At 47.5% G+C, this 27,055-nt stretch overlaps 1 protein-coding gene across 2 annotated transcripts in view; it reads right to left on the reverse strand.

Moving 5' to 3' along the window:
• Positions 1–27,055, reverse strand: part of CIZ1 (CDKN1A interacting zinc finger protein 1) — a 748,675-nt gene that overhangs the window by 518,464 nt on the left and 203,156 nt on the right. For both annotated transcript variants that reach the window (XM_086924896.1, XM_086924897.1), the window contains exon 6: positions 1,710–1,776. In XM_086924896.1, coding sequence (XP_086781022.1) covers positions 1,710–1,776 — 67 coding nt within the window. The remainder of the gene's footprint in view (positions 1–1,709; positions 1,777–27,055) is intronic.

Below are 27,055 nucleotides of genomic sequence, written 5' to 3' on the forward strand. Positions count from 1 at the left end.
CGCGTGGGTTGCCTTTGCTAAGGCCTATTGACTACGAATCCAGATCCAACACCGCCGACAGCGAGAGCCTGCGTGGGACAGCTCGTGCCTCCATCCTGGTCGTCGAAGACACCTCCTGGTCCACGTGGCTGCAGAGTCAAGCGTCCACTCTTCACCTGATCGCGATGGCAGCATCTGGTTCCTCCCTGGTTCCACTCTGGTCACTGGCTAGTGACTGTAAACATTGTCCCCTCTGCTTTCAGGTCTCCAACTTCCTCGATCCACCCTTGGATCGCTCCGGACATCTTCCTCCTGGTCGCCTGCAGCATCTTTCTTCAAGGCTCCATAGACTTCGACGCGGAAACCCAACACACTTTCCATCAGCCCGTGGGTGAGGTAACAAGAGCATTTCGGTGTTCAAGGGTAGATTGACTCTCCTAGTGTCAAGGTATCCTCTAGTTTTAGTCTTAACCAGTCGGAACTGTCTTTTACTTACCTTTTCGTAATTTGTAGTGTCCATTGACTTTGTCCCGCATCTCGCGTGTGAGTTCACACTCTGCACACGCGTCCCGTGGGCCTCCTGCTCCTTACCTAAGGTTAGGGTAGTGTAGTCCCAGGGATCCTACAGCCTCTGGACATCTTCATTTCCTCTATCGATTTCCTTACACCATTTACTTAGTATAAGGTCTGTCGTACCCCTAGGGCACCATTGTAATTTGTGCAACTTATCGTATTTTTCTTAAGAGTCTTGTCATGTGCTTAGCCCTCTGATCTCATAAAGAGTTCAGAGGTGTTTTGTTAGTAATAAATATCTTGGTTATTTTCATAACAACCTGTGTGGTGCCCTTTCACTTGGTATTCAAGGGGTTATATGTGGTAAAACAGCTGGCTTCACATGCCAAACAAGTTTAGCCTAAGACTGCTTTGTCCATGCTACCATTAGGATAGCTGGTCTATAAGGTTGACTTACAACCAATCACAATAAGGGTTGCTTGGACTGGTACAAGGTGATCACTAGAACTAGTGAGCATCATATATCAGGCCAACTTCTCACACAGATCATACCTACTCTTTATCATGCCTCAAACTCAAGCTTGTTTCAAAAAGGCAAGCAGCCGCCAGAGGAAGGAAAATGAACAAAGAGCAGAGAGAGTAGCTCAGGCATAAATAGCTCAATTACTTAGCAGATTACCTCAGGAGATAAAATTAGTACGACTCAAAGAAACAGTTGGTACAAACCAGAAAGCAGAGAATGAATAAATATCCAAGGTTTCCTGGATATACTTAGAAGAGACCTCTGTGATGGTGATATGCTTTTAGAAAAGCTACATCTGCAACCACAGCTCTGCTGGACGGGCCTTCGATCACCCATTGAAAGAAGTGTGTCGCATTTTATAGAAAATTGTCAAAAAGCAGAGTTTTCAGGCCCTGAGGCTGCAGTATTCACTGCAGTGGGGGGGAATTGAAAGTTCGAGACAGCAGCACTCACCCTCTGACGACAAGAACATTCATTTCCACTTCTGGGAAGAAATGTGGTGGTGATGGCTACACAGAAGAGCAAGAGCTAAACTGTAATTTGTATCCATGACTAGGGAGAGTAGACATGCCCTGATCATCTAGTTACAAATCCATGACAGAGAAATCCTTCCATTCAACATAAGGAAAACCAAACGCACCAACCAAGAGAGGCGCCCAATCTCTTTCTACACAAGCCTTGACCAAACCAATACCTCTTCAGCCTCTTCGCCGAGGGCTCAGGCCCGTCTTCAGATGTAGATTCCGCTTGGTTTTCTGGTTCTAAAAAACAGATCACATATTTTAAAATACATAAAAGAAAAGCTAAAAAAGCAGAACAATTGTCATGAGCGAGGAAGTACAGCTTGGGAAGTACAGAAGTCAAATGAAATAAGAAACAAGCTATGTACCTTTCTATTTTTTAAATGCAGAGGTACATAAATATAGTAACGCACATTTACAAGAAATGCATAATTTGATAAAATAATGAATACAATTAGTCTACTTTGTCATATATGCCTCAAGTCAAGCTTTAAAACACTAAAGTGCAGAAAGGGAAAAAACGTAATGTTACGTCTCAAACTGCACAAGAATAGAATTCATTAACGGAATCATTCTGACCCATCTACATACCAACAAATAACGGGACACAGACAAATGAATGCTAAAATAACATGTAATAGTGAGTTAGACAAACAATTCCTCCCATATTTTAGGAAGCTTTTGACTTGCTCCAGCTGCTTCGTATAGAATTCTTCACACTACCAATGCTTGGATGATGGCATTAACGAGTATGCCACCAGCACTTAAGTATAGATCACATTTTGACATCTTGAATTGAAAGAATACTTTCAAGATATTCAATTATGGAGTACTAAAAACTGGATAAACTAGGACAGATCTATTTGCGCCTTTGGTGGCCTAACATCTAAAACAATTTATTGAGCTTTCTGGGTGGATTTTATTGTAATAAATTGTTCTACAATACACCAACCTCTCGTAATAAAATTAGATTTTTTTAAACTTGCCACTTAGTACAGAAAAGGTAAATACATTAACTTTGCTCTATGTTTCTGATGACACAATATCCTGCTTCTGCCAATTAGTGGAAATTTTGAGAAATAAAATTATTTGCTCGACTCTCATCAGATATTGTTTCCTGCGTTTTTAATACAGCGTCTTCAATTAAGTTGGTCGAATATCCGCAAGGAGGAATCGTCCTACGAGTAAGGTAAATAACACTGGAGACCAAGGGAGCAAATTTGTATTCATCATCACTGCTGTCTATTTTTCTTTTCAAATCTTCCATTTATTTCCAGCTGAAAAAACAAAGTTCATTTGGAGAAGGAATTTGATTTTCATCTATCTAATATTGTTGTATAAAAACGAATCCTGATTTTTAAAAGCCAAACTCTCTAGGCGAGACACAATAAAGTATGGAATTGCGAAATTCTTATAAAACTGGGCTTTCGATTCAGAAATTACTGAATTATTCTTTTATTGTCTTTTTAGGTCGAAGCACGACCTGCACTCAATGTGAAGCATTGATTGCTGTCAGCTTTGACAACTATTGTTATCCGTATTTGGGAATGTGGACACGACTCAGACGCGCGCTTTTGCAGTCTCAGTTTTGACCGCGGGAGCGCGCGTCTGAGCTGACCTTGCGCAGACTAACTTCCAGCTCCGCTCCTATGCATTAACGGCGCACACACACAGACACAGCCAGCCCCCACCCCTATGCATGCATGCACGCACACACACAGGCGCGCGCATGCACACGCAGGCACACACATACAGGCACACAGCCCCCCCGCCCCCCCTTTACCTCACAGAAGTCTGACTCGGGCTCGCACCATCTGCCAAGGGAGCCCCGCAGAGCACTCGAGCTCCTCTGCCACTCTACCAAGAAGCGGAGCTCTCCCCATAGGCATGGGGGCCCAGCAGTCTCCCCGCGGGTCTTCACCCGGGCCGACTCCTGGGACCCGGGACTTCGTGCGGCACTTCTCTTCTCCGGGCTCGCGCTCGTCAAAACGAAACTTTAGAGTGGCGCGCATGCGCAGGCAGCCCCCGCCCTCCCACTCCTCACAGGCCGGCGAAGAGCTGATGGCAGCGCGGACTGGTGTTTCTCAATCAGACTCCTCGTAGTGATCGCATCAACCTTCGTTGGATGAAAGTTTACGTCTGCCCTACCACGAGTCAACATGTTTGACCTGCAGTTTACCCACCCAAATCTTCAGTGGACATGGTCTCAAAAGCTCGAGAAATATTCCAGGAGCTGTGGCATCCTTTCTGTCCTTTCAAGCTGGTCTTAAAGGCCTTTTCTGTGTACAGTAGCTTCAGGCACACACTTCCCAACGGAGCATTTGAAGTCCGTCTCAGACAGCAGACTTCCACCCCTAATCACATTCAAATGTGCGTTCAAAGCGCTCTGTAAACAGCGTGCTTGTCCGAGCCAGGCTGCAGCCGCAGGCATCGCACACATGCCTCCCGCAGCTCGCTCTCGGAGTATGGCTTTCAGAGCAATCAAAGGACTGCCTGAAATTGCATTTGCTGAGTCTTGTAATTAGACCCGCTATCAGGCTCTTGAAGGCATGATGCCACATTGCCTCTGGCACTTCGTTCGCTTGCCACTGCCTCTGCCTACCATTGGATAACAAACATTGGCAAAGTCAATGGGCTTGGCATGCGCATAGGGTGCGAAGGGATGTATCCTATGCATGGCATCAGAAAACTGTTGTCAAGGATTGGAGTGGTGTGAAACTATGAAAAGGCCTGTGGAGTGACTGCGAGTGGTACATTTGTGGTTGTTTTGTTTGGGAGTGTAGGCTGGCTCTGTTTTGTGTTGCAGATGTGGACGGTAGGATGGGATGAGGACTAGTGTTGTTTGTGTGCATTAGGGGGATATCTGTTACTTAGGCAGAGCAGATATACTGTGCATTCTATTTGCGTGGAGTTCAAATGAGGCACACGTGTGCACAGTGTGGTGCTTTTATGGTAATTGCAGGGTAGGTATCCTGTGCGTCGTCACAGTACGTGCCTAGCAGGTATTGTTGGCACGCAGGACATGTTTACAAATGGTAAATCATATAGCTGTGCCTACCGCGCAACTGGATTGCAGAATGTATACAGTGAGTGTATTGTATTGAAGGGAACTTCCGAGAATGTATGCCGTGGACACTATACACACATACATGCTTTGTATTCTCAGAGTTAAGGGACGTTTCTAGTCACATCGTGTGCATTGCTTGACTATTTAACGATTCTACCTTGTATTGTAACATTGTGTCGACGTGTTTTGGTGTCTATTCTGCATGCGAGCGGAGGATGTTTTGAGAGCACGTGTCAAATTTTGGATGTCAACAAAACAGGTGATGGACAGAATGTGGATCAATGTCACACATTCACCCCGGTCCAAAGATCTGGGCCCAAATCCATCGTTTTTTTGCACTCCACACCACCCTGGGTTAGACAATGGCGATATGCAAATCAGCTCTGACCCTGTGCCCCATGGGAACAGTCCAGTCCGAACTACAAAAGCCATGTCCTTCCCAGAACGGAATCAAGCATCCGAGGACTGGACCGGATTCGAGGTAACACCTCTCATCAGCCCGGCTAGCTTGACTCCAGTGGTGTGGAGTGCCTGGGACCCACGTCTGAGCATCCCCAGCGCACTTATGGCGGTAATTGCAAACAAAACAGGTGATGGACAGAATGTGGATCAATGTCACACATTCACCCCAGTCCAAAGATCTGGGCCCAAATCCATCGTTTTTTTGCACTCCACACCACCCTGGGTTAGACAATGGCGATATGCAAATCAGCTCTGACCCTGTGCCCCATGGGAACAGTCCAGTCCGAACTACAAAAGCCATGTCCTTCCCAGAACGGAATCAAGCATCCGAGGACCGGACCGGTTTCGAGGTAACACCTCTCATCAGCCCGGCTAGCTTGACTCCAGTGGTGTGGAGTGCCTGGGACCCACGTCTGAGCATCCCCAGCGCACTTATGGCGGTAATTGCCAACAAAACAGGTGATGGACCTAATAGCTGTTCCATGATAACGCATACCATATACTCTTAAGTGCCTTATAATCCTCGCGGTTATTTGCCAACTTTGGTATCGCTTTATCAAAACATGTCGAGTAAGGTGTCATACGAATTGGAATACTAACCCCTCGCCAATTCTGGCGACGGGGTTAGCATTCCACCCTTCTAGAGGGACACAACATGTATGTAACTGTGAACCCCGGTTAAAGTTAACTCAAGCCTCAGCATCACAAAATGGATGCTGCCACCACAGACACAAGTCTGACCTCCTGCTGCTGGGAGTCCTTCCAGCGAGGTGAGCTTGGGCAAAGGGTTTCCTGTCAGGGGCGGTGCTAGCACCATCCCAGACAGGGTTTTGTGTATCCCAGGTAGGCAGGGCTGTGAGGAAGGTGACTGCAAGTGGCACCCCGGTGCTCACTGTGCATATGCCGGCTTGAACCAGTTCCAGGGGCACACCAGCCCCTGAGCTGGGGAAAGTCCGGACAGGGGAGAGGGGTGTAACCACCCCCCTTCCTGGTCCCACCCATGGGCAGGACCTAGTCGCGTACCAGCCCCTTTCTTTAGAATAAAGGTAGGAGCGGGGACCCTTCCAGATTAGATCATCTTTGAATCCTGAAACTACTTTCTACGAAAGGAACTCTCGACTTCTTCTCAAGATTTCTCCCTTGTGACTAAGGAGTAGTCACCCTGCAGCAGCAGGCACCAACTAAGTATCTTGCGGTTTGCTACCCGTCCTTCCTCCGGAACCAGACTGACCAGCACGACGAGACCCGGACTCCCTGCCATCTCTGACCTCAACCTGCCTCTTCAGCACAGCTGAGACCCGTGGGTGCGACGAGACCAGAGGAACCGGCTATCATCAGAACCTGCACGACACTGACCCAGCACGACCGCCGAGGGACCCTCGAGTGGGTGCACTGGGGTAAGAGAAGCCCCAACCCCAAGCAGCACGAGCACCGAAGTCCAGCCCCCCAGCATCCACCAGATCTGCGTGGGGCCCTTTTGCTTCTGTGTTGCTTGCCACGTTGTCCGGTCACTTGCCCGTTGGCTAGTGACCCTCCAGACGACGTCCTACGTTTGTTTCACCGCTGGTCTAGCTCCTCTAGACTGGCCCTTGTCTCCTCTTGAAGGGGAACTTCCTCGGACCCTCCTGGTCCACTCCAGACGCCATTTTGTGTCGCCACGTGGGCTTGCCGTAGCCAAGGCTTGTTGCCTCCTTCAACAGATCCAGCATCGCCAGCAGCAGACATCCGACGTGGGACAGCTCGCAGACCTCCAGCCTGGTCGACATCAGCGCCCTGGTCCGTGCAGCAGCAGAATCCAGTGTCACCTCTTCACCTGGCTGAGTGACGTCGTCCGGTGCCATCCTGGTGCCCACCTAATCACTGGCTAGTGATTCAGAACTTGGTCCCCTCTGCTTACAGGTATCCTTCTTCACTGATCCATCCTTGGATCAGCCCGGAACATCTTCACTGGTCGCCTGCCAGCAACTTCCACTTCAGGCTCCTGGTTCATCAACGAGGATTCCAGACGACACTTGAACCCTATGCAGCCGCAGCTCCTGGGCTAGGTAAACCGAGTACCACGGTGCTCCAGCGTAGAACTAATCTCTAAGTGTCTAGATTCACTTTCGTTTTTGACCTACCTAGTCGGGTTCGCCCGAGAACACTAACTTTGCATTTACTAGCCTCCATAGACTTTGTCCCGCATTGCGCGTGAGAGTTTCCACTCTGCACACAACGTCCCTCGGCCTCCTGCTTCTAATCTAAGGGTTCAGTATTATAGGCCTAGCGGTTCTAAAGCCTCTGAGAGTAGTTACTTACCTGCTAGTAATTCGCATTCCACTTTTGTAGCATATGGTTTTTCGTGCCCCTCGGGCATTTGTGTAAATTGTGCGACTTTCAGTATTTCTTTAAAAGTTTTGTATTGTGCTTAGCACCCTGTCCTCATAAAGAGTCCAGGGTTGTTGTGTTATAAATAAATATCCTTTTATTTTCATAACTTGTGTGGTGTCCTTTCACTTGGTGTTCAAGGGGTATATGTGATGGTATAACAGCTGGCTTAACATGCCCTCTAGAGTTTAGCCTAAAGACTGCTCTTGTCCATGCTACTAGGATAGCTGGTCTATAAGGTTGACTTACAACCAATCATCAATAAGGGTTGTTTGGACTGATACATAGTGATCACTAGAATAGTGAGCACTGCATATCAGGCCAACTACTCACAGGACAGTTTAACGTGCTTAATGCCAACCTAGGGCTGGTAATATTATTTACAGATTGACATGTCTATATAGTTCCCACTCCTCGAGTTTGAAGTGCCACAATAACATTAAAACAGCAGAACAACCCTAAACCGAGCCTGAATGGCTGAAAACAGTCACGTAGCACAATCATCTCATTTGAATATCTCATATATTCAGCCAAGAGAACACCGCTCCCCCTGAGGCCACCAAACCTCAGAAAATTTGGGTTTGTGCGGAGCACTACTGAAAAAGACGTGAACTGTAAAAAAGGTGAATCGACAGTAAAAGCCTGGACATCACTGACTCTTCTAGATGAAGTCAAAGCCAACAACAGAGACACTTTCCATGTTAGGAATTTTAATCCACCCTGTGAATTGGTTCAAAAGGGTGCCGCATGAGCTGCACTAACACTATAATGAGATGCTATGATGGAGATGGACGACGTTTTTGAGGAAACATTCTGAAAGGAAAATGCTACTTACCAGTATGCATCTGTTCTTGGCATGTAGAGCTGCAGAATCCTACATTTAGCAATAGATCGCCACCTGGTGTTGGGCTGGGATGATTGCAGGTTGTTGTTGTCTTCTTGGAAGAAGTCTTTTGTAGTCACGAGATAGGTGACTCCTCCCTTGGACAATACTGCGCATGGTCATCGACTCCATCCTTAGATTGTTTTTCGCCATGATGGGAAATGATGGAGTTAGTAGAAGTAAAGAGATAGGATGTCCATGCGTGTGCATCTAAGTAAGATGAGTACTGGAGCGGATACAAGTCCCGGGGAGGCGGGAGGGCGTGTACGAATCTGCAGCTCTACATGCCAAGAACAGATGCATACTGGTAAGTAGCATTTTCCGTTCGAGGCATATGGGCTGCAGATCGTACACTTTTGCAACGATTGTGCAGCAGTGTCTCCCCTAGCGGTGGTCGCTTGTATCCGTTGCAACATACTGAAAAAGTGTTTTAAGGACAGCTTGGCCTACTGCAGCTTGCTGCTTGGCTTGCACATCAACACAATAGTGTTTAGTGAAGGTGTGTATTGTAGACCATGTTGCTGCCTTGCATATATCTTCTAATGGTATGTTTCCTAAGAAAGCCATAGAGGCTCCTAGTTTGCGAGTGGAGTGTGCTCTAGGAGGAACTGTTAGTGTACGTTTAGCCTTGTGATAGCAGATTTGAATACACTTAACAATCCATCTAGCAATACCTCCTTTAGAGATAGGATTGCCTTTGTGTGGGAGAGAGAAGGATACAAATAGTTGTTTTGTTTTCCTGAATGATTTAGTTCTGTCTGTGTAATATAGTAAAGCTCTTCTAACATCTAGGGTGTGTAAAGCTCTTTCTGCAACAGAGTCCGTTTAAAAAAAAAAAAAACTGGTAACTCTACTGATTGGTTTAGGTGAAAAAGAGTAATCAATTTTGGTAGGAATTTTGGATTGGGTCTAAGAACCACTTTGTTAGGATGTATTTGAAAAAATGGTTCTTCTGTTGTGAATGCTTGGATTTCACTAACTCTTCTGAGAGAGGTGATGGCAACAAGGAAAGCAGTTTTCCATGTTAGAAATTGTAATTCACATTTAGGTAACGGTTCAAAAGGGGGTCCCATGAGTCTTGTAAGGAACACATTTAGGTTCCATACTGGAGCAGGTGGTAACCTGGGGGGATTATCCTTTTTAATCCTTCCATAAATGCTTTTATTGCAGGACTGTCAGATGTATGTTTTGAGGGATGGCCCATCTCCAAATGTTCTGTGCAAGTTGGGACAGTTGCAGAGAGTGTGTCCCCCCCTGTTTTTGTATGTAGTACATGGCTGTCATATTATCCGTCCGGACTAGGACAGCTTTGTTTTGGATTTGTACTTGAAAAGTTTTGAGTGCTAGGAAAATTGCTAGCAACTCTAGATGGTTGACATGGAACCGTCTTTGTTGATTGTTCCATTGGCCTTGTGTGGTATAATGCAAGAGATGGGCTCCCCATCCTGCGAGGGATGCATCTGTCGTGAGCACTATCTTTGGAATAGGATCTAGGAACTGCCGTCCCTTTGTCAAGTTTTTGGTGTTCCACCATTGCAGAGAGCGATATGTACGGCTGTCCACCAACACCAGGTCTGTGAGCTGACCTTGAGCCTGATTCCACTGTTGTGCTAGACATTCCTGTAGTGGGAGCATTTGCAGTCTTGCGGGGGGAACTATGAAGATGCAAGATGCCATAATGCCTATTAGTTTCATGAACACTCTGGCTTGGAGAGAGTGCTGGCATTGAAAAAGGGAGACTAAGTTCTGAATACTTTGAATCCTGGCTTGACTGGGATAGGCTTGAGATACTGATGTGTTTATAGTAGCTCCTAGATATTGATGAACATGCGAAGGCTCTAGGTGCGCCTTGGTGTAGTTTATCGTAAACCCTAACTTGTGCAGTGTTTGAATTGTTTGCTTTGTGTGTTGTGCACACTGGTTGTACAATCTTGCCTTTATGATCCAGTCGTCTAGGTAGGGGAAGACATGTATTTGTTGTCTTCTGAGATGTGCTGCCACTACTGCTAAGCACTTTGTAAACACTTGTGGTGCTGTTGAAACCCCGAATGGGAGGACTTTGAACTGATAGTGCTGTCCTTGTATGACAAACCTTAGATACTTCCTGTGCGCAGGATGTATAGGAACATGAAAATAGGCGTCATATAGGTCTAGTGTGGACAGAAAATCTCCCTGTTGTAGTGATGGGAGTACCTGTTGTAAAGTGATCATGTGAAAATGATCTGATTGAGTGTAGTGATTGAGTGGCCTGAGGTCGAGAATTGGTCTTAAAGTCCCGTCTTTCTTTGAAATTAGGAAGTACAGGGAGTAGACTCCTGTTCCTTGTTCTTCTAATGGAACTACTTGAATAGCATCTTTTTGTAGGAGTGCTAGAACTTCCTGTTGAAGCAGAGTTATGTGTTCTTCAGACATTGGACGCTGCCTGGGTGGTATGTTTGGGGGGGGTTGCTGTGAGTTCTAGGCAGTAGCCATGTTGGATAATTTGTCTTACCCACCTGTCTGTTGTGATGGAGATCCAGACAGGTAGGAACTGTGAAAGTCTGCCCCCCACAGAAGTGGAATGCTGTAGGGGAGGCAGAGGGAAGTCATTGTTTGGGAGTGGAAGAGGAGCGGTTGTTGTTACTACCTCTACCTCTTCCCTTGTTGTTATTGCCTCTGTATCTTCCTCTAAAAAATCCTCTATTAGAGGAGGTCTGTGTGTGTGTTTTAAAAGATGATGTTGTGTCTGCGCAGGTCTGCTTGGAGCCTCCTCTATAAGAGGAGCTGCGAAATGAACCTCTAGCTTGGGTGTATTGTAACGCCCCTATAGACTTAGCGGTATCTGTGTCTTTCTTCATCTTTTCTAATGTATTATCTACCTCCGGCCCGAACAATTGGTTCTGTTTAAAGGGCTGGTTTAGAATGGTAGTTTGTACCTCTGGTTAAAACCTGAGATGCGTAACCATGCGTGACGCCTGAGAATAACACTAGTGTTTACTGCTCTGGATGCTGTGTCAGCTACATCTAGTGCACATTTAATTGAGGCATTTGAAATTAATTTGCCTTCTTGTAAAAGTTCTGCTGCTAGATCCTTGTGTTGATCTGGTAGGTGTTCCATTAACTTTTCTAGTTGATCATAATGAGCCCTGTTGTAGCGTGAGAGTAAGGCTTGTGTATTTGCTATGCGCAATATGTTTGTTGCTTGTGCAGCAATTCGTTTCCCTGACGCATCAATGATCTTGGACTCTTTCTCAGGCGGGGGTGTGTCCCCAGAAGTTTCAGAATTGGCCCTTTTGCGTGCCTTTGACACTACCAAGGAGTATAATGGCAGATGACCCTTAATGTATACTGGATCAGCTGGTGCTGGTCTATACTTTTTCTCGATTCTAGGATTTAACACCCTACTGGATCTTTAAAAATCTCTGGAGCATGTTTTATGACTCCCCTAATCATTGGTAATATCTGGGTAGACCTTTGTGACTGTTCAAAAGTGTCTAACAAGAAGTCCTCCTCAATGTCATCAGAGTGCATGGGAACCCCATGGTAAAGTGCAGCTCTGTTTAATACATGATTCATCCCAATACTATCCTCTGTAGGGGAAGGTTTTCTTGGGTAGTACTGAGGATCAGGGATGTCTGGTGCATTATTTGGTGAAAAATTATATGCATCCTCATCATCCTTAGGGTAATCTGTGTTAACATCCTCATCTAAAGGGTATGTATGTGTTTCTGGAACATCATCCCCCCCACCCAAATCATACTCCTCATCAGGGTGGTGTGGTATAGGTTCTACACATGGAGTAACAGGAGAGGAAGAAGGTGAAGGAGAAGAAGGGTGCATTGGAGAAGTTGCACAGTCCTTTTTGGCAGGAACCACAGGTGTAAGTGGTGTGTCTGCTGGTCTCTTCTTATAAGGGATTGCTTCCACATGTCCAGTTTTTTGGTTAATATGGACTTTGTTCTGTCTAGGATCTGGTTTAAACAGTTCTTCCTCTTCTATAACCTTCTTCGGCGTCGATCTTTTTGGAGCCGATAGAGGTTGTTTAGTACTTTTTCCCTTGTGAGGAGTAGTCGAGTCCTTTGGCAACGTTTTCGGTGCCGAATGTTGTTTAGCCTTATCTGGGGTCTTCGGTACCGGTATTTGAGCTTTCGGCGTGGAGACAGGTTTTGCTGGGCCGGTGGCGTCGAAAACAGGCTTCCCCTCTTTGTTTTTTGAACCGGAAGGTTTCGGAGTCGAAGCTTTCAGGTTTGGTCCAGTTTTTGTCTTTGGCGCTGATGGTACGGGTGCCGAAGTGTCTTTATCTTTGGGCGCCGAAGGGTTTTTTATGTTCGGTGCCGACGAAATCTTCGGTGTCGAAGGATGTTTTGGTGACAATGGAGGAGGTGTAACTGGCACATGGTGTTTCTTCGGTGCCGAGGCACCGGAAGGCACCGGAAGGCCATTTGTCTTTCCTCGGAGCCGGGCCCGAAGGAGGGTAAATGTCTGTCTCGACTGGGCCCCATGGGCGGAGTGCTGACCGTTGCCTTCTGTTTGGGTAATGTATGTCGTGCAGGGGCAGGTGTACTCACGGGTTGTCGAGACGGGATCGAGTCATCCGAATTCTCTGCCCCCGATATTATCTGGAGATCAGGCGAGTCCTCCTCTGCGCCGAGTGGAGCCTCGTCCTCGGAGATATCTTCGATTGAATATTCGTCCTCGGAGACGTCCTCTTTGACGATCTCCTCTTCAAAGATGGCCTCCGGTGCTGGTGCTGATCTTCTCATTTCGTGTCGACGGGCCCTCCGATCTCGAATTGTTTTCTTCGATCGGAAGGAGGCACAGGCTGTTCAGGTCGATTCGTGTTCTGGCGAGAGACAGAGGTTGCAAACCTCGTGATGGTCGCTATGAGGGAATTTTGCTCGACATACCGGCCATCTCTTGAATGGAGTTCTTTCCATGAGGCGTAGGCTGCACGGCGCCGATGGGCCCAACGGCGCGCGTCGACGCACCGGAATGTAGCTGGTGATGTCGAGAGTCTGTTCGATGTCGAAAGAAGTTTGTTTGAAGTTTCTCGCTTCGAAAAAAGCAGAAAAAGTATTTTTCTAGCCGGAGCGGAAAACTTTCATCCGAACCCAGAGGCGGAAAAAACCAATCTGAGGATGGAGTCGATGACCATGCGCAGTATTGTCCAAGGGAGGAGTCGCCTATCTCGTGACTACAAAAGACTTCTTCCAAGAAGACAACAACAACCTGCAATCATCCGAGCCCCACACCAGGTGGCGATCTTTTGTTAAATGTAGGATCTGCAGCTCATATGCCTCGAACAGTCTTTTAAAGAACTGCTGTATTATTCTTGAAGAATAAAGAGAGGTGGACCCATCTTGACGGTACCTTGAAATGGCTGCTAGGAAAACCTTTAGTGTTGCATGAGATAAACCTGATCTTGCCAGGTGTAAGAAAAAAGGCAATATCTGATCCAGTGTTGCTTGAAAAGGATGAATCCCAGCTGATTGACACCAGATACAGAACCTTTTTCCATTTAAGTCTGTACGTCTTTATCGTAGCAGGTGCTCGTGCATTAGCCAGTACCTCCTTAAAAACTGCACAGATATTCAGAAGGGCGAATTCAAGGTACTGAGGCGCCAAGCTGCTAATTTTAGAGAGGCCAGGTCCCGATTGTAAATCTGGCCATTCTGAATGGAGAGGAGATTCGGTATTGGTCGAAATTGTATTGAATCGCAGTCTGAGAGGAGAAGGAGCTCGGTGAATCAGTATTGGCGAGGCCACCTGGGGGCGATGAGAATCAGGCGACCTGGCTCTTTCTTCACCTTCCGGAGAACTCTGGGAACCAACGGTATCGGAGGAAAGGCGTAAGCATATGTTTGAGACCAGTTGATTGAAAACACATTCCCCTGAGAGTCTCTGTGGGGATGCCAGCTTGCAAAGAACAGGCATTTGCTGTTCTTCTTGGTCGCAAAGAGGTCTAGATCGGGATGACCCCACTGCTGGAAAATCAGATCCACCGTTTGTTGATAAAGTTCCCATTCGTGGGTGGACCCCGTTGACCTGCTGAGGGTGTCCGCCAGAACGTTTGCCGTTCCCGGTACATGAACAGCCAAGAGATTGATTGTGTGTCGTATCGCCGATGTCCATATCTCCTGGGCTTCTTGAGATAGACGAACCAACTGAGTTCCTCCCTGTTTGTTTAAATAATGCATGCTCGTAGTATTGTTTGTGCGAACCAATACCGTGGGCCCCTGAATGATTGCACGAAAAGACTTGAGGGCTAGGAAGATGGCTCTTAGTTCTAATCGATTGATGTGCCAGAATTTCTGTTGAGAGCACCATCTCCCGCTGACCGTCAGCCCTTGAAGATGTGCTCTCCAACCCTCGAGGGATGAGTCTGTGGTGATTATATGGAGTGGTGTGGCTCACTGGTTAGAGGCGGAAGACCCGGAAGCTGAGGACAGCCCGGGACCAGTTTTCAATTCCCGACGCGGCAGGGTCGTGGACCAGTGTCAGCGGACTCGATAAATCTCGCCTCGATGCCTACTCTAACCAGGGATCACACTCGGCAACTCTGGGCATTAACTTGCCTTATCTCCACAACGGCCCCCCACATACGACGGGGATGCCTGGTTTCACCTTGGAGATACCCAGCAGGGACCATCTCACAGGGAAAGCCAGGACGGGTTCCCCAGCGGTCTACAGCGCTGAGATACCCCATGGCGGGGTGATACATGTGCTTTACAAGACACCATTACATTACATTACATTATGTAGTTTGGCGCGTCTTGAAGGAACGCGCAACCCTTCTGTAGATTTCTTTCTTGAATCCACCAGAGAAGAGCCTCTCGGATGCGAGGGGTGACTTGAATGAGATCTTCGAATGAGCCGGAGACCTGCAGCCATTGCAGGTTGAGTTCTTCCAGAAGAGGCCTCATCCTGAGGCGGCAATTTGGTATCAAAGGAATGCAAGAAGGAGTACCTGTAATCCTAGTTCTCTTCCAGGGGTATCCTCATCAAAGTCATAAGCATTAGAATATTCCCGCCCATGCGCGGGACCCCGGAAGCACTATATTATATGTGCCCCACATATATATATATAACCATGTATATATACAATTGCAGCCTAATAAACACCAGAGCTGAATCATGCTGTAAAGAATTTCCAACATACATGAATAACATACGTTAGAAACATGAGAAACAACAAAGTTTGTTTAGCAACTGTTTTAATGCTTAGAAAGCAGTAGAAATTCTCATACAACACTGAAAGCATAGAAAGCTCCCAGGATGCATTGCAAATACACAGTCTAAAACGACTAAAAAGCTAACCTGTAGCTGCATAGCAATAAACTGACACCGTGCCTTTAAGGCACTCATGACCCCAAGCTTCCAATCATGCCAGTTAGGTTAGTTGTTCTTTGGGGGGACTGAAAAAACCATTGAACAAGGAGGTTAACAATTTCCAGATTAAAATAGTCCTTTGCCCGGGGAGGTGGGAGGGTTGCTTATGACTTTGATGAGGATACCCCTGGAAGAGAACTAGGATAACAGGTAAGTAACTAATCCTTCTCTTCCAGGGGATCCTCATCAATAGTCATAAGCATTAGAATAAAATAGAGAGCCTCATCTCATCTCCCTGAGGGCAAAGGAGAACACAGAAAACGTGATCAGTAAGCCTAGTAAAAACCAAGCTAGGATAGAGGAAACAACTATCCGAACAGATTTCTCAAGGAGGCCTGGCCTACTTGAGCATCAGCCCTGCAATCAGATTCTAGGCAGTAGTGCCTCGTGAAAGTATGAACTGATTTCCAGGCTGCGGCCTTGCAAATTTCTGACATAGGGACGTCATGCAAGAAAGCAACAGTGGCCTCTTTCCCCCTGGTGGAATGTGCCTTGGGAGGTTAAGGTAAGGGCCTTTTCGCCAGCTGATAAGCTAAGGTAATGCATGAAACAATCCATCTCGAAATGGATCTCTTAGCGGCTGGGAAGCCTGTTCTCATGGCGCCATAATTAACAAACAGTTGATCTGTTTTCCTTATTTCCTTGGTACTTTGTAAGTAGAACTTAAGCACCCTCTTAAGGTCTAAGGAATGAAGCGTCCGCTCAGCTGGGGTCGCTGGATCAGGGAAGAAAGATGGCAGGGAAATGGACTGATTGATGTCAAAATCAGACCCCACTTTAGGGGAGGAAAAAAGAAGGATGCGCCCTTAAGACTACTCTGTTATGGTGGAAAACAGTGTAAGGCTAATTGGTACACAGTGCTTGGATCTCGCTTACTCTGCGCGCTGATGTAATGGCTACCAGAAAAGCGGCCTTCCAAGACCAATGCTGCAAGGAAGCTCTGTGGATTGGCTCAAAAAGAGGGCCCATCAACTTTGATAAAACCAGGTTCAACTCCCACGGAGGAGAAGGGTTTCGAACAGGGGGATACACTTTCTTCAACCCCTGTAAGAAGTCCTTGACCACCTGCATCTGGAAAAAGGAGGGCTGACTAGGTGACTTCCTGTACGCCGTAATGGCAGATAAATGCACCCTGATAGAAGCATACTTAGGACCAGATAGAACTAGTTACTTACCTGTACACTATGGTTCTCCAGTATTATCTTTCATAGATTCACATGCTTGTATTTGCAAAAATCTTTTGTCTTCTCAATGTCAAATTTTAGGCATCTGCCAATATCCAGTTCTGTCGGCTCCGTTCTGGACACAAGTGTGGAAAGAGCGTATCCTTCGGAGGAGACACTGTCTTCCATGAGACAGAGATGCAGGCTTCTGCTCCAGGTGCAGAATCTGACAGTCCGGCAGGTGGCTTCCCTGCTAGGATCCATGGCGTCCTGCATCTTTCTCATTCCCAAAGCCAGGCTGAGGATGCGTCCTTTGCAGCAGACTCTGGAGGACCAGTAGGATCAGTTGACAGGTTGCTGGGAGGATCAGATCTCTCTCTCCCAGGCGGCGAGATCCTCCCTCTCATGGTGGACTCAGCAGCGGAATCTGATGGTAGGAGTCCCTTTTCACCAGCCACTACCAGTGCAATCGGTGGTGACAGACGCGTCTCTGCAAGGCTGGGGGGCACACATTGGGTGCCTTCAGATTCAGGGACATTGGTCGGCAAAAGAACAGACCTGCCACATCAACATGCTGGCGCTACGAGCAGTCCATCTGGCTCTGAAAGCTTTCCTGCCAGCAATCGAGTCCGATTCAGTCCTGGTCCAGACAGACAACACGACGACCATGTTTTACCTGAACAAGCAGGGTGGAACTCGGTCGCGTCCTCTCTCCCTGGAGTCGCAAGCGATCTGACACTGGCTGCTCGCCCGGAACCACTCGTGGTGGCGGTGTAACTTCCAGGAGAGCTAAATGTCAAGGCAGACGCACTCAGCAGGCACTTAGAAGATCAGCCAGACTGGGTTCTACACGACGAGGTGGTGGCGGACCTTTTCCATCGTTGGGGTCGTCCGGAAATAGATCTATTCGCAGATAACGAAAACACAAAATGCCACGCCTTCGCGTCCAGATTCCACCGTCCAGGGACAGAATGCTCTTTTGATGGACTGGTCATGGACATTTGCCTACGCCTTTCCTCCTCTGCCCCTGATCCCAAAGGTGGTGTTCAAGCTACTCAGATCCAGCATGACCATGATTCTGATAGCTCCAGACTGGCCACGGCAGTGGTGGTACCCGGACCTTCTACATCTGTCGATACTTCCACACAGGAGACTACCTTGCAGGCCGGACCTGCTGACTAAGATGGGAGGGAGTATTCTTCATCCCAACCTTCCCTCACTGAACTTGACAGCATGGCTCCTGAGGTCCTGCAATACGGACATTTAAATCTGCCTCCTGATTGTATGCATATTTTTTAAAAAGCAAAAAGACCCTCCACACGAACGTCATACGCGTTTACGTGGAAGAGGTTTTTTCTGTGGTGTAGAGCACATCACTTTGATCCTACGAAGGGGCAGGAGGATGTTATCCTCCCTTCCCTTCTGTATCTAGCAAGTTCTCCAGTATTCAATCTTTCATAGATTCACATGCTTGTTACTTCCCCGTTGTCATGGTGGGAGTCTCCCGGTAAATAATAACCATAGCAGTAGAAGAAAAACTGCCTGAAACCATAGAGTATTGAAACCAGAGGGTAACCTCTCCTCCTCATTATGTGGCCCAAACTACAGCCAATCAGCAGCCAGCCCCAGCCTACACCATTCCCAGCAGAGCCACCATACCTCAGATTTCCTACCGCCCAAGGGTAAGCTATGCAGGAAACCAGAGATAAAAGGTGGCCTACCTAATGGAAACGGGGAGGCGGGGCGCATGTGAATCTATGAAAGATAATACTGGAGAACCATAGTGTACAGGTAAGTAACTAGTTCTTTCTCCAGTATTCAATCTTTCATAGATTCACATGCTTGTATCAGATTAGATAGCAGTCCTTGTAGTTAGAGCGTTTCTAGGCTAGACCCCTTTCCTTTCCCGGGGCTGTGTGCCATAAATTGCTTCTATTAAAAAAATAACTTATTACAAATCCAAAGGAATGAACAATCAAACTTTGCCATTATAATTATTAGCGTAAAGAGAAAAACATATCATATAGAAAAAATTAGTAGAATACAATTCATAAACATGTACCTTATTTAAAGAGATGTCGCAGAACTGCCTGCCCCACTGCTACGTCTGCTTTCCATTCCGTGTCCAGACAGTAATGCTTAGTGAATGTATGAGCAGTCGACCAGGTTGCTGCTCTACATATGTCTGGAAGGGATACTCCTGCTAGCAATGCAGAAGACGTCACCATTTTCCGTGTATCATGGGCACGGACTTTCATGTCGAGAGGCCTTCCTGCTTTCTCATGACAGAAGGCAATAGCGGGTGCAATCCATCTGGAAATGGAGGAACGTGACAGGGCCAGACCTTTTCTGGGCCCCGAGTAAGCGACAAACAGTTGGTTTGATTTGCAAAAATCTTTTGTCTTCTCAATGTCAAATTTTAGGCATCTGCCAATATCCAAAGTATGTAGAGCTTTTTCAGCCGCTGTGGAAGGATTTCTAAAATATGTAGGCAGGATCACAGGTTCATTTAGATGAAAAGAAGAAGGTATTTTAGGCACAAATTTTGGGTTAGTTCTTAGCATCACTTTATCTGGCCTGAACTGTATAGAGGGGTCCAAAATAGAAAAGGCTTGGATCTCGCTCACTCTCCTGGTTGATGTGAGCGCCAGCAGTAATGCTACCTTCCATGACAAGAATTGTAGTTCTGATTTGTGGATGGGCTCGAACGGAGCTTTCATAAGTTGTGACAAGACTGTGTTAAGCTGCCATGAAGGTGGAGGACGCTTAACAGGAGGAAACTTTCTGAACAGCCCTTTTAAGAACTCTTTGATTAGTCTGACCACAAAGATGGACATCCTGGAGATCTTTTTTATCTGGATATTGCTGCTAGATGGACCTTAATAGATGAGTGCGCAAGTCCTGCTTTGGCTAAATGTAGTAAATAAGGAAGAATTTGCTCAGCAGAGGACGACAATGGATGCACTGCGTTAGCAACGCACCAATTACAAAATCGCTTCCATTTTGCAGTATGTTTTGTTGGTAGACATCGCTGTGGCACTCTGCAATATTTCATGGCATTCCGGAGGAATAACTACTGACTGGAATTCGTGCTCAAAAGGTTCCAAGCCGACAATTTTAGAGAGGTCAATTGTGGATGAAGAACTTGGCCCCCGTTCATGGAAATCAGATGCTTGGTTATTGAGAGCTGTATCTTTGGTTCCACTGACATTTGTAGAAGCTCCGTATACCAAAACTGCCTCGGCCAGGCTGGGGCTATTAGAATTATCTGGCAAGGTTCTGGTCTCATTTTCCTCAGTAATCTGGGAATTAGGGGAAAAGGAGGGAAGGCATAGGCGAACATCCCTGTCCATCGGAGGTGAAGAGCATTCCCTCTGGAACCTTGCTGAGGGTGCAGAATGCTGCTGCACGGGCCATTGTAGGTCTTCCGAGACGATGTTCTGTCTCTCCTGTACTGGCCTCTCTGCACTGGCTTCCGGTCAGACAGAGAATTAAATTTAAGGTTCTCTGTCTGGCATTTAAGATCTTAAAGCTTTCTTCTCCTCCGGCTTTGACAGGCCTTATTTCTTTTTATGTCCCCACGCGATCCCTCAGATCCGAAGCCCAGTATTTGGCGAACAAGCCTAGGTTCAGGCTTAGCAGGATGGGAGGACGTTCCTTCCGCGTGCTGGCGGCAGATTTGTGGAACTCCCTTCCTGTTCACATTCGGGCCCTCAACAGCTTGACCCTTTTTAGAAGGGCCATTAAAACCCACTTGTTCATTTCTGTAGGCTAGTATCCCCCTTCGTCAGCTCTGATCGGTTGTGTTGTTGCATATGATCAGGCGCCAGGACGCCCCTTCGCTGGGGCAGCTGTTGCGCCTAATAAATGTTATTAACATAACATAACATAACATAACAGGGAACCTGCTGGCGTAATGTCTGCACTTTTTGTTGCTCTGAGTTGCAAACAGATCCAGGCTCGGTCTGCCCCACATGCTGAAAATCCGATCTAGCTGGACTGGGCATAGTTCCCACTCGTGGCAAATGTCTGATGACCTGCTTAACAGATCCGCCCTTGCGTTGTCTATTCCAGGAACATGTTCCACTTGCAGCGTTATGTTCTGGCGCAATAGCCAGTTTCAGATTCTCTGTGCTTGAATCGATAGAGGTTTCGATCTCGTGCCACCCTGCTTGCGCAGATAAAACATTGTTGTTGTGCTGTCTGTTCTCACTAAGACCGATGAACCCTGGATTCTGGGAAGGAAAGCCTGAAGGCCCAGAAAGACGGCTTTCAATTCTAAGAGATTGATGTGAAGTTTTGCCTCTTGAGGAGACCAAAGGCCCTAAATCTCTAGGTCTTGCAGGTGTGCTCCCCAACCTCTCAATGAAGCATCTGATGTCATCACGTAACTTGGTGACTGAGGTTCGAATAACAGCCCCTTCGTAAGGTTGCTCCTGATACTCCACCATGACATTGCTTGTTTGATCTGACCGGTTAGGATCAGCTTGTCGTCGAATGATCCCAGGGCTTGGACCCATTGCTTGTCCAAGGATTCTTGCAGCGGTCTCATCTGCAAACGGCAGTTTGGGATCAATGGAATACAGGAGGACTTTGTAGGAGAGTAGGGTCTGCAATCCTATGGTCACCCCCGATTTTTGCTTTTTGCTTCAACTGGTTTACGACTTTCCCTGGCTGTGGGCCTGATAATCAGACCCACAGCCTAGCTGTCTCTCTCTAAATTGACATCCATGTACCTTAGGTGCATATCCAATTGGACTGAGTCACCTTATCAGTCCCTGTACAGTGTACCCTAGGTACCCAGGCCATAGGTGCACTCAGGGGCTGCAGCATGTATTATGCCACCCCTGGCTGGCCATCCAAATCTGACAACTGGCTGATCAATTAGCTGGGGCAAGGTGGTGTAATCACCCTTTGCTTTAGATAAAGTATCCCTATATCTAACCCTAAAATGAACACATATCCTCCTATCAGTCACTCCTATGGCAGGCCTTATCAATCCTGAAGGCAGAGTGCTTGGAATTATGTGAGATGGTGCTCTAGCATGAGCTGAGCCTGTCTGCAGCTTTCGGAACCAAGTCCTTTAGCTGTTTCCATGATAACGCTATACCATATACTCTTAAGTACATTATAATCCTCGCGGTTATTGCCAACTTTGGTATAACATTATCAAAACATGTCGAGTAAGGTGTCATACTAATTGGAATACTCGCCCCTCGCCAATTCTGGCGACGGGGGTAGCATTCCACCCTTCTAGAGGGACACGACATGTATGTAACTGTGAAACCCGGTTAAAGTTAACTCGAGCCTCAGCATCACAAAATAAATGCTGCCACCACAGACACAAGTCTGACCTCCTGCTGCTGGCAGTCCTTCCAGCGAGGGAGGCTTGGACAAAGGGTTTCCTGCCTTGGGAGGTGCTAGCACCACCCCAGACAGGATTTTGTGTATTAGGCAGGACAGGGCTGAAAGGAATGAGACATGCCTGGGGCACACAAGGTGTCCCTGTGCATACTCCGGTCTAAACCAGTTCCTGGGGCACTCCAGCCCCAGAGCTGGCGCAAGACCAGACAAAGGATAGGGGGTGTAAACACCCCCCTTCCTGGTCCCACCCAGAGGAGGGACCTAGTCGTAGTACAGCCCCCTTTAGCCGGATAAAGGTAGGAGCTTGTCCCATTCCAAATTAGATTATCCTAAACAACTTTACAAGAAGAAACTCTGGACTTCGATGTTCTGCTCCACAGAAGACTGAAGAAATCTCCCTTGTGGGCAAGGAGTGTCCACCCTGCACAAGCAGGCACCATCAGCATCCAGCGGCTTCCCTTTGTCGTCTTCCCTCGAGGATCCAGACTTCAGAGCCCGACGAGACCCGGATTCCCAGACCTCTCCGACCTCTACCTACATCTGCAGCACAGCTGAGATCCGTGGGTGCGACGAGACACGTGGGACCGGCCATCTTGAAAGAAGCAGAACTTCGCTCCAGCACGACTTCCGAGGCATCCTCGTCCAAGTGCTTTGGGGACTGAGAAGCCACGACCCAGAGCAGCTCCTGCACCGAAAATCAGCCCTCCAGCATCCACGAGATCTGCGTGGGGCCCTTCTGCCTGTTTGCTGCTCGACGCGTTGTCTGGTCACTTGCCGGCTGGCTGGTGACCTCCTAGACGACGAACTCCGACAACTTCACTGCTGGTCTGGTTGCTCCAGACTGGCCCTTACTCCCTTCCAAAAGAGGAGCACCCCGGACCCTCCTGGTCCACTCCAGACGCCGTTTCCACTCACCGAGTGGGTTGCCTTTGCCAAGGCCTGTTGACTCCGAATCCGAAGCCGACACCGCCGACAGCAAGAGCCTGCGTGGGACAGCTCGTGCCTCCATCCTGGTCGTCGAAGACACCACCTGGTCCACGTGGCTGCAGAGACAAGCATCCACCTTCACCTGATCGCGACGACGACATCTGGTTCCACTCCTGGTTCCACTCCAGTCACTGGCTAGTGACTTTGAACATTGTCCCCTCTGCTTTCAGGTTCTTCTCTTCACTGATCCACCCCTGGATCACACCGGACACCTTCCTCCTGACCGCCTGCAGCATCTTTTCCTCCAGGCTCCATAGACTTCAACGCCGGAACCCGACACGACTTGGCACCTATGCACCCGCAGCCTGTGGGTGTGGTAACACGAGCATTTCGGTGCTCAAAGGTAGCTTGACTCTCCTAGTGTCCAGTTCCACAGTCGTTTCAGTCCTATCTAGTCAGGGACGTCCGTACTCACCTTTTTCTTAAACTGTACTGTCCATAGACGTTTGTACGCATCTCGCGTGTGAGTTCACACTCTGCACACGTGCTCCGTGGGCCTCCTATTACTTACCTCAAGTTAGTATAGCGTGGTCCCAGCGATCCTACAGCCTCTGGACAGCTCCATTCCTAGTATTGACTTTCACATTCCACTTACTTAGTATATGGTTTGTCGTGCCCCTAGGGCACCATTGTAAATTGTGCAACTTAAACGTATTTTTCCTAAGAGATTGTCATTTGCTTAGCCCTCTGATCTCATAAAGAGTTCAGAGGTGTATGTTAGTTAATAAATACTTGTTTATTTTCATAACAACCTGTGTGGTGTCCTTTCACTTGGTATTCAAGGGGTTATATGTGGTAAAACAGCTGACTTCACATGCCAAAAGAGTTTAGCCTAAGACTGCTTTGTCCATGCTACCATTAGGATAGCTGGTCTATAAGGTTGATTTACAACCAATCACCATAAGGGTTGTTTGGACTGATACAAGGTGATCACTAGAACTAGTGAGCATCATATATCAGGCCAACTTCTCACATACATCATCCCCAGTAATGACTTGAATATTCTGATGGAAGTGAACTTTTTTGATGTCAGAGTTGCAATCAGATTCAAGATTTTTGTTATTCGATCTTCTGACGGGAACGCTTTTAGTTCCTGTATTTTCAGGATTGCTCCTAGAAATTGTAGAGAGCGAGTCGGATGAAAAAACGATTTCTCTCTGTTTATCCGAAGACCTAAACTTTGGAAGAGATCTATGCACATCCTCAGAGATCTCTGTGTTGTTTGGAACGATGGTCCCTTTATTAACCAGTCGTCCAAATAGGGAAAAATTTGGAGACCTTGCTGTCTTAATTGTGCCGCTATTGGAGCCATGCATTTTGTAAATACTCTGGGGGCAGACTTCAGGCCAAAAGGCAAAACTTTGAACTGGTAATGGCGCCCCGCCACCGTGAATCGCAGATACTTCTTGTGTTTTTGGTGTATTGGAATGTGGAAGTATGCATCCAACAGGTCTAAAGAGACCATGTAGTCTCCCTTGCGAAGCAACAGAAGAATTTCACTGTCTGCTTCCCTCTGGCGGCGGACCTTCTTCTTCCCTGTTGATGGAAAGAAGTGTTTGGAGCCCGATATTGCTGGTTGGGGGAGTACTGACGGTATCCCTGCTGGTTGTAAGGTTGATACCGATTTGATTGGAAAGAGGATCGTTGTTGAAAATTTCCCCTGGAGCCTCGGCCACGAAAGGATTGAAAACGGTTCTGCTGTAGTGAACCCAAGGATTTAGCAGTGTCCGTATCTGCTTTTATTTCCTGCAATGCATCGTCAATGTGTTTTCCAAAGAGGCTTTCGCCATCAAAAGGCATGTCCAAGATTTTAGATTGAACCTCTGGACGGAAGGATGTGGCTTTGAGCCATCCTTGCCTCCGTAGAGCTACCGCCCCAGCCATCTGACAGAAAGCTACGGAAGCTATATCCATTGCCACATCTATGGATTCTGATGCTGCCCTGGCTCCATCCTGTAAAATGGTAGTTGCCTCCTCTTTTTTGTCCTCCGGAAGGTGCGACAGAATTGGTGCGATGTTCGACCACATCTGCCTATTAAACCGGCTCAGAAGCGCCATAGCATTAGTTGCCTTGATTGAAGCTGCTGCCATGACTGCGAAACGTTTACCTATGCCAGCCATCTTCTTGCCCTCTTTATCAGGAGGTGCCACGCATGTTGCCATTGGGTTCTTGGAACGCTTCTGCGCTGCTTGGGTCACCACCGAATCCGGCCAATGAGGCATGCTGGAGCCGTCTCTATAGCGCGATACTTTTTATCCAGCTTGGGTATAGAAGCTGGAACTGAGGCTGGATTCTTCATCAGCTTGAGACCTTCAGACCAGACATGATCAATAATCGGTATAGCTCTCACGGATTTCCTGGATGACTCCTTGAAGTCGTAGAGGAAACATTCACTAGCCTTGGCTGGCATTTCAAGCTGAAATCTCTTAGCCACCTTTTCCATTAAATCATGAAAACTGGCTATGTCTTCTGGCGGAGAGCTTGATTGGGGCAATGGAGACACCGGAGACGTTGGAACTATATATTGGTCCCATTCATCCCCAACCACGTCATCTTGGGTGATTTCTCATTCCTCTTCTTGATCATCCTGATCAGAATCATGCAGATCATCACGAATCGTGATAACCTTTTGTACCTCCTTCCGAGGAGGTGGAGGAGGAGTAGGAGGCTGAATCAGGGGTGTTTCTTTTGCTGGTTGTGAAACATTCCCAGCGGCCGCGGAAGAGACGGGCGCATTATCCTCCGGAAATCGACGGTAATAACTGTCAATCATGCTTCTCAGATCTGAAATAAGAGAGACAGGCACTGACATAGCCTCTTCCCTCGCGGGCGTATCTACTTCCTCTTCGTCGTCATAATGACAAGCCTGATGAAATGACTCGTATCTCATCTGGCCCTTGACCGGCCGATCTCTAAAAGAGAAATGCTCCTCTTCCTCTTGTTGGCCTTCCTCATCAGTATCCTGATGCTTAATATGGAGCTGCGACGGACTGTACGCAACACCGTAGAATCTTTCCTCCTCAGATTCCTGGCAATCCAGACTAGTAGAGGGCAGCAGGGGTGAAATCTTTGGCGTAGAAAACTCCCCTCTTTTGCTCGTCAACGGTCCCGTCGACGGAGTCATCCTCTTAATAGAAATATAAGTAGAAGTAATCCTTGTAGGCGATGCCATCGTCGACGTTTTTTCATCGTCGACGGGGTCGTCGACGGAACAATCATCGGTATCGTCGACGGTACGCTCGTCGACAAGGATCTTGCCGTCGACGAAGGTCTGGAACTCACCGTCAACGGAGTCGTCGTCGTCGACGAAGCTGTCGTCGTCGAGATTGTCGTAGTCGTCGACGAGGTGGTCGTCGTCGAGGCCGTCGACGGTCTCGTCGGCGATCTGACTGGAATTTCGATAGTTTTCGTCGACGGAAGCGACGACGGAGCCTTCTTTCCTGAGGAAGGCTTGAGAGGAGTTGGAGGGAGAGAAGTAGAGGATTCACCTTCCTTAGATTTTCCTGCTTTAGGTTTCTTCCCATCTCCCTTTTCCTCAGAGGACCCTCTCTTCTGTTTTTTAGAGGTGTGTCCTTTGGCTTCCCCCTCAGACTCAGAGTCTGGAGCTTTCCTTTTCTGAAGCCATAATAAAAGGTGCGCTTCTCTATCCTAGTTTTGGCAGAGAAGGTCCGACAATACTTGCAGTCCTTAGGAATATGCTTAGGGTACAGACAGTACAAGCACTCCTTGTGAGGATCCTCAGAAAATAGCCTGGCCTTTCCACAGGACCTGCAAGCTCTGAAAAGGCTCTTCTTGGAGCTTTCAGCCATTCTGAGATTATTAATGCTGACAAGAACAAACACAATACCTGACTCTGA

Source organism: Lissotriton vulgaris, chromosome 5 (genome assembly GCF_964263255.1).
Source record: "Lissotriton vulgaris chromosome 5, aLisVul1.2, whole genome shotgun sequence".
Classification (NCBI taxonomy): Eukaryota; Metazoa; Chordata; class Amphibia; order Caudata; family Salamandridae; genus Lissotriton; species Lissotriton vulgaris.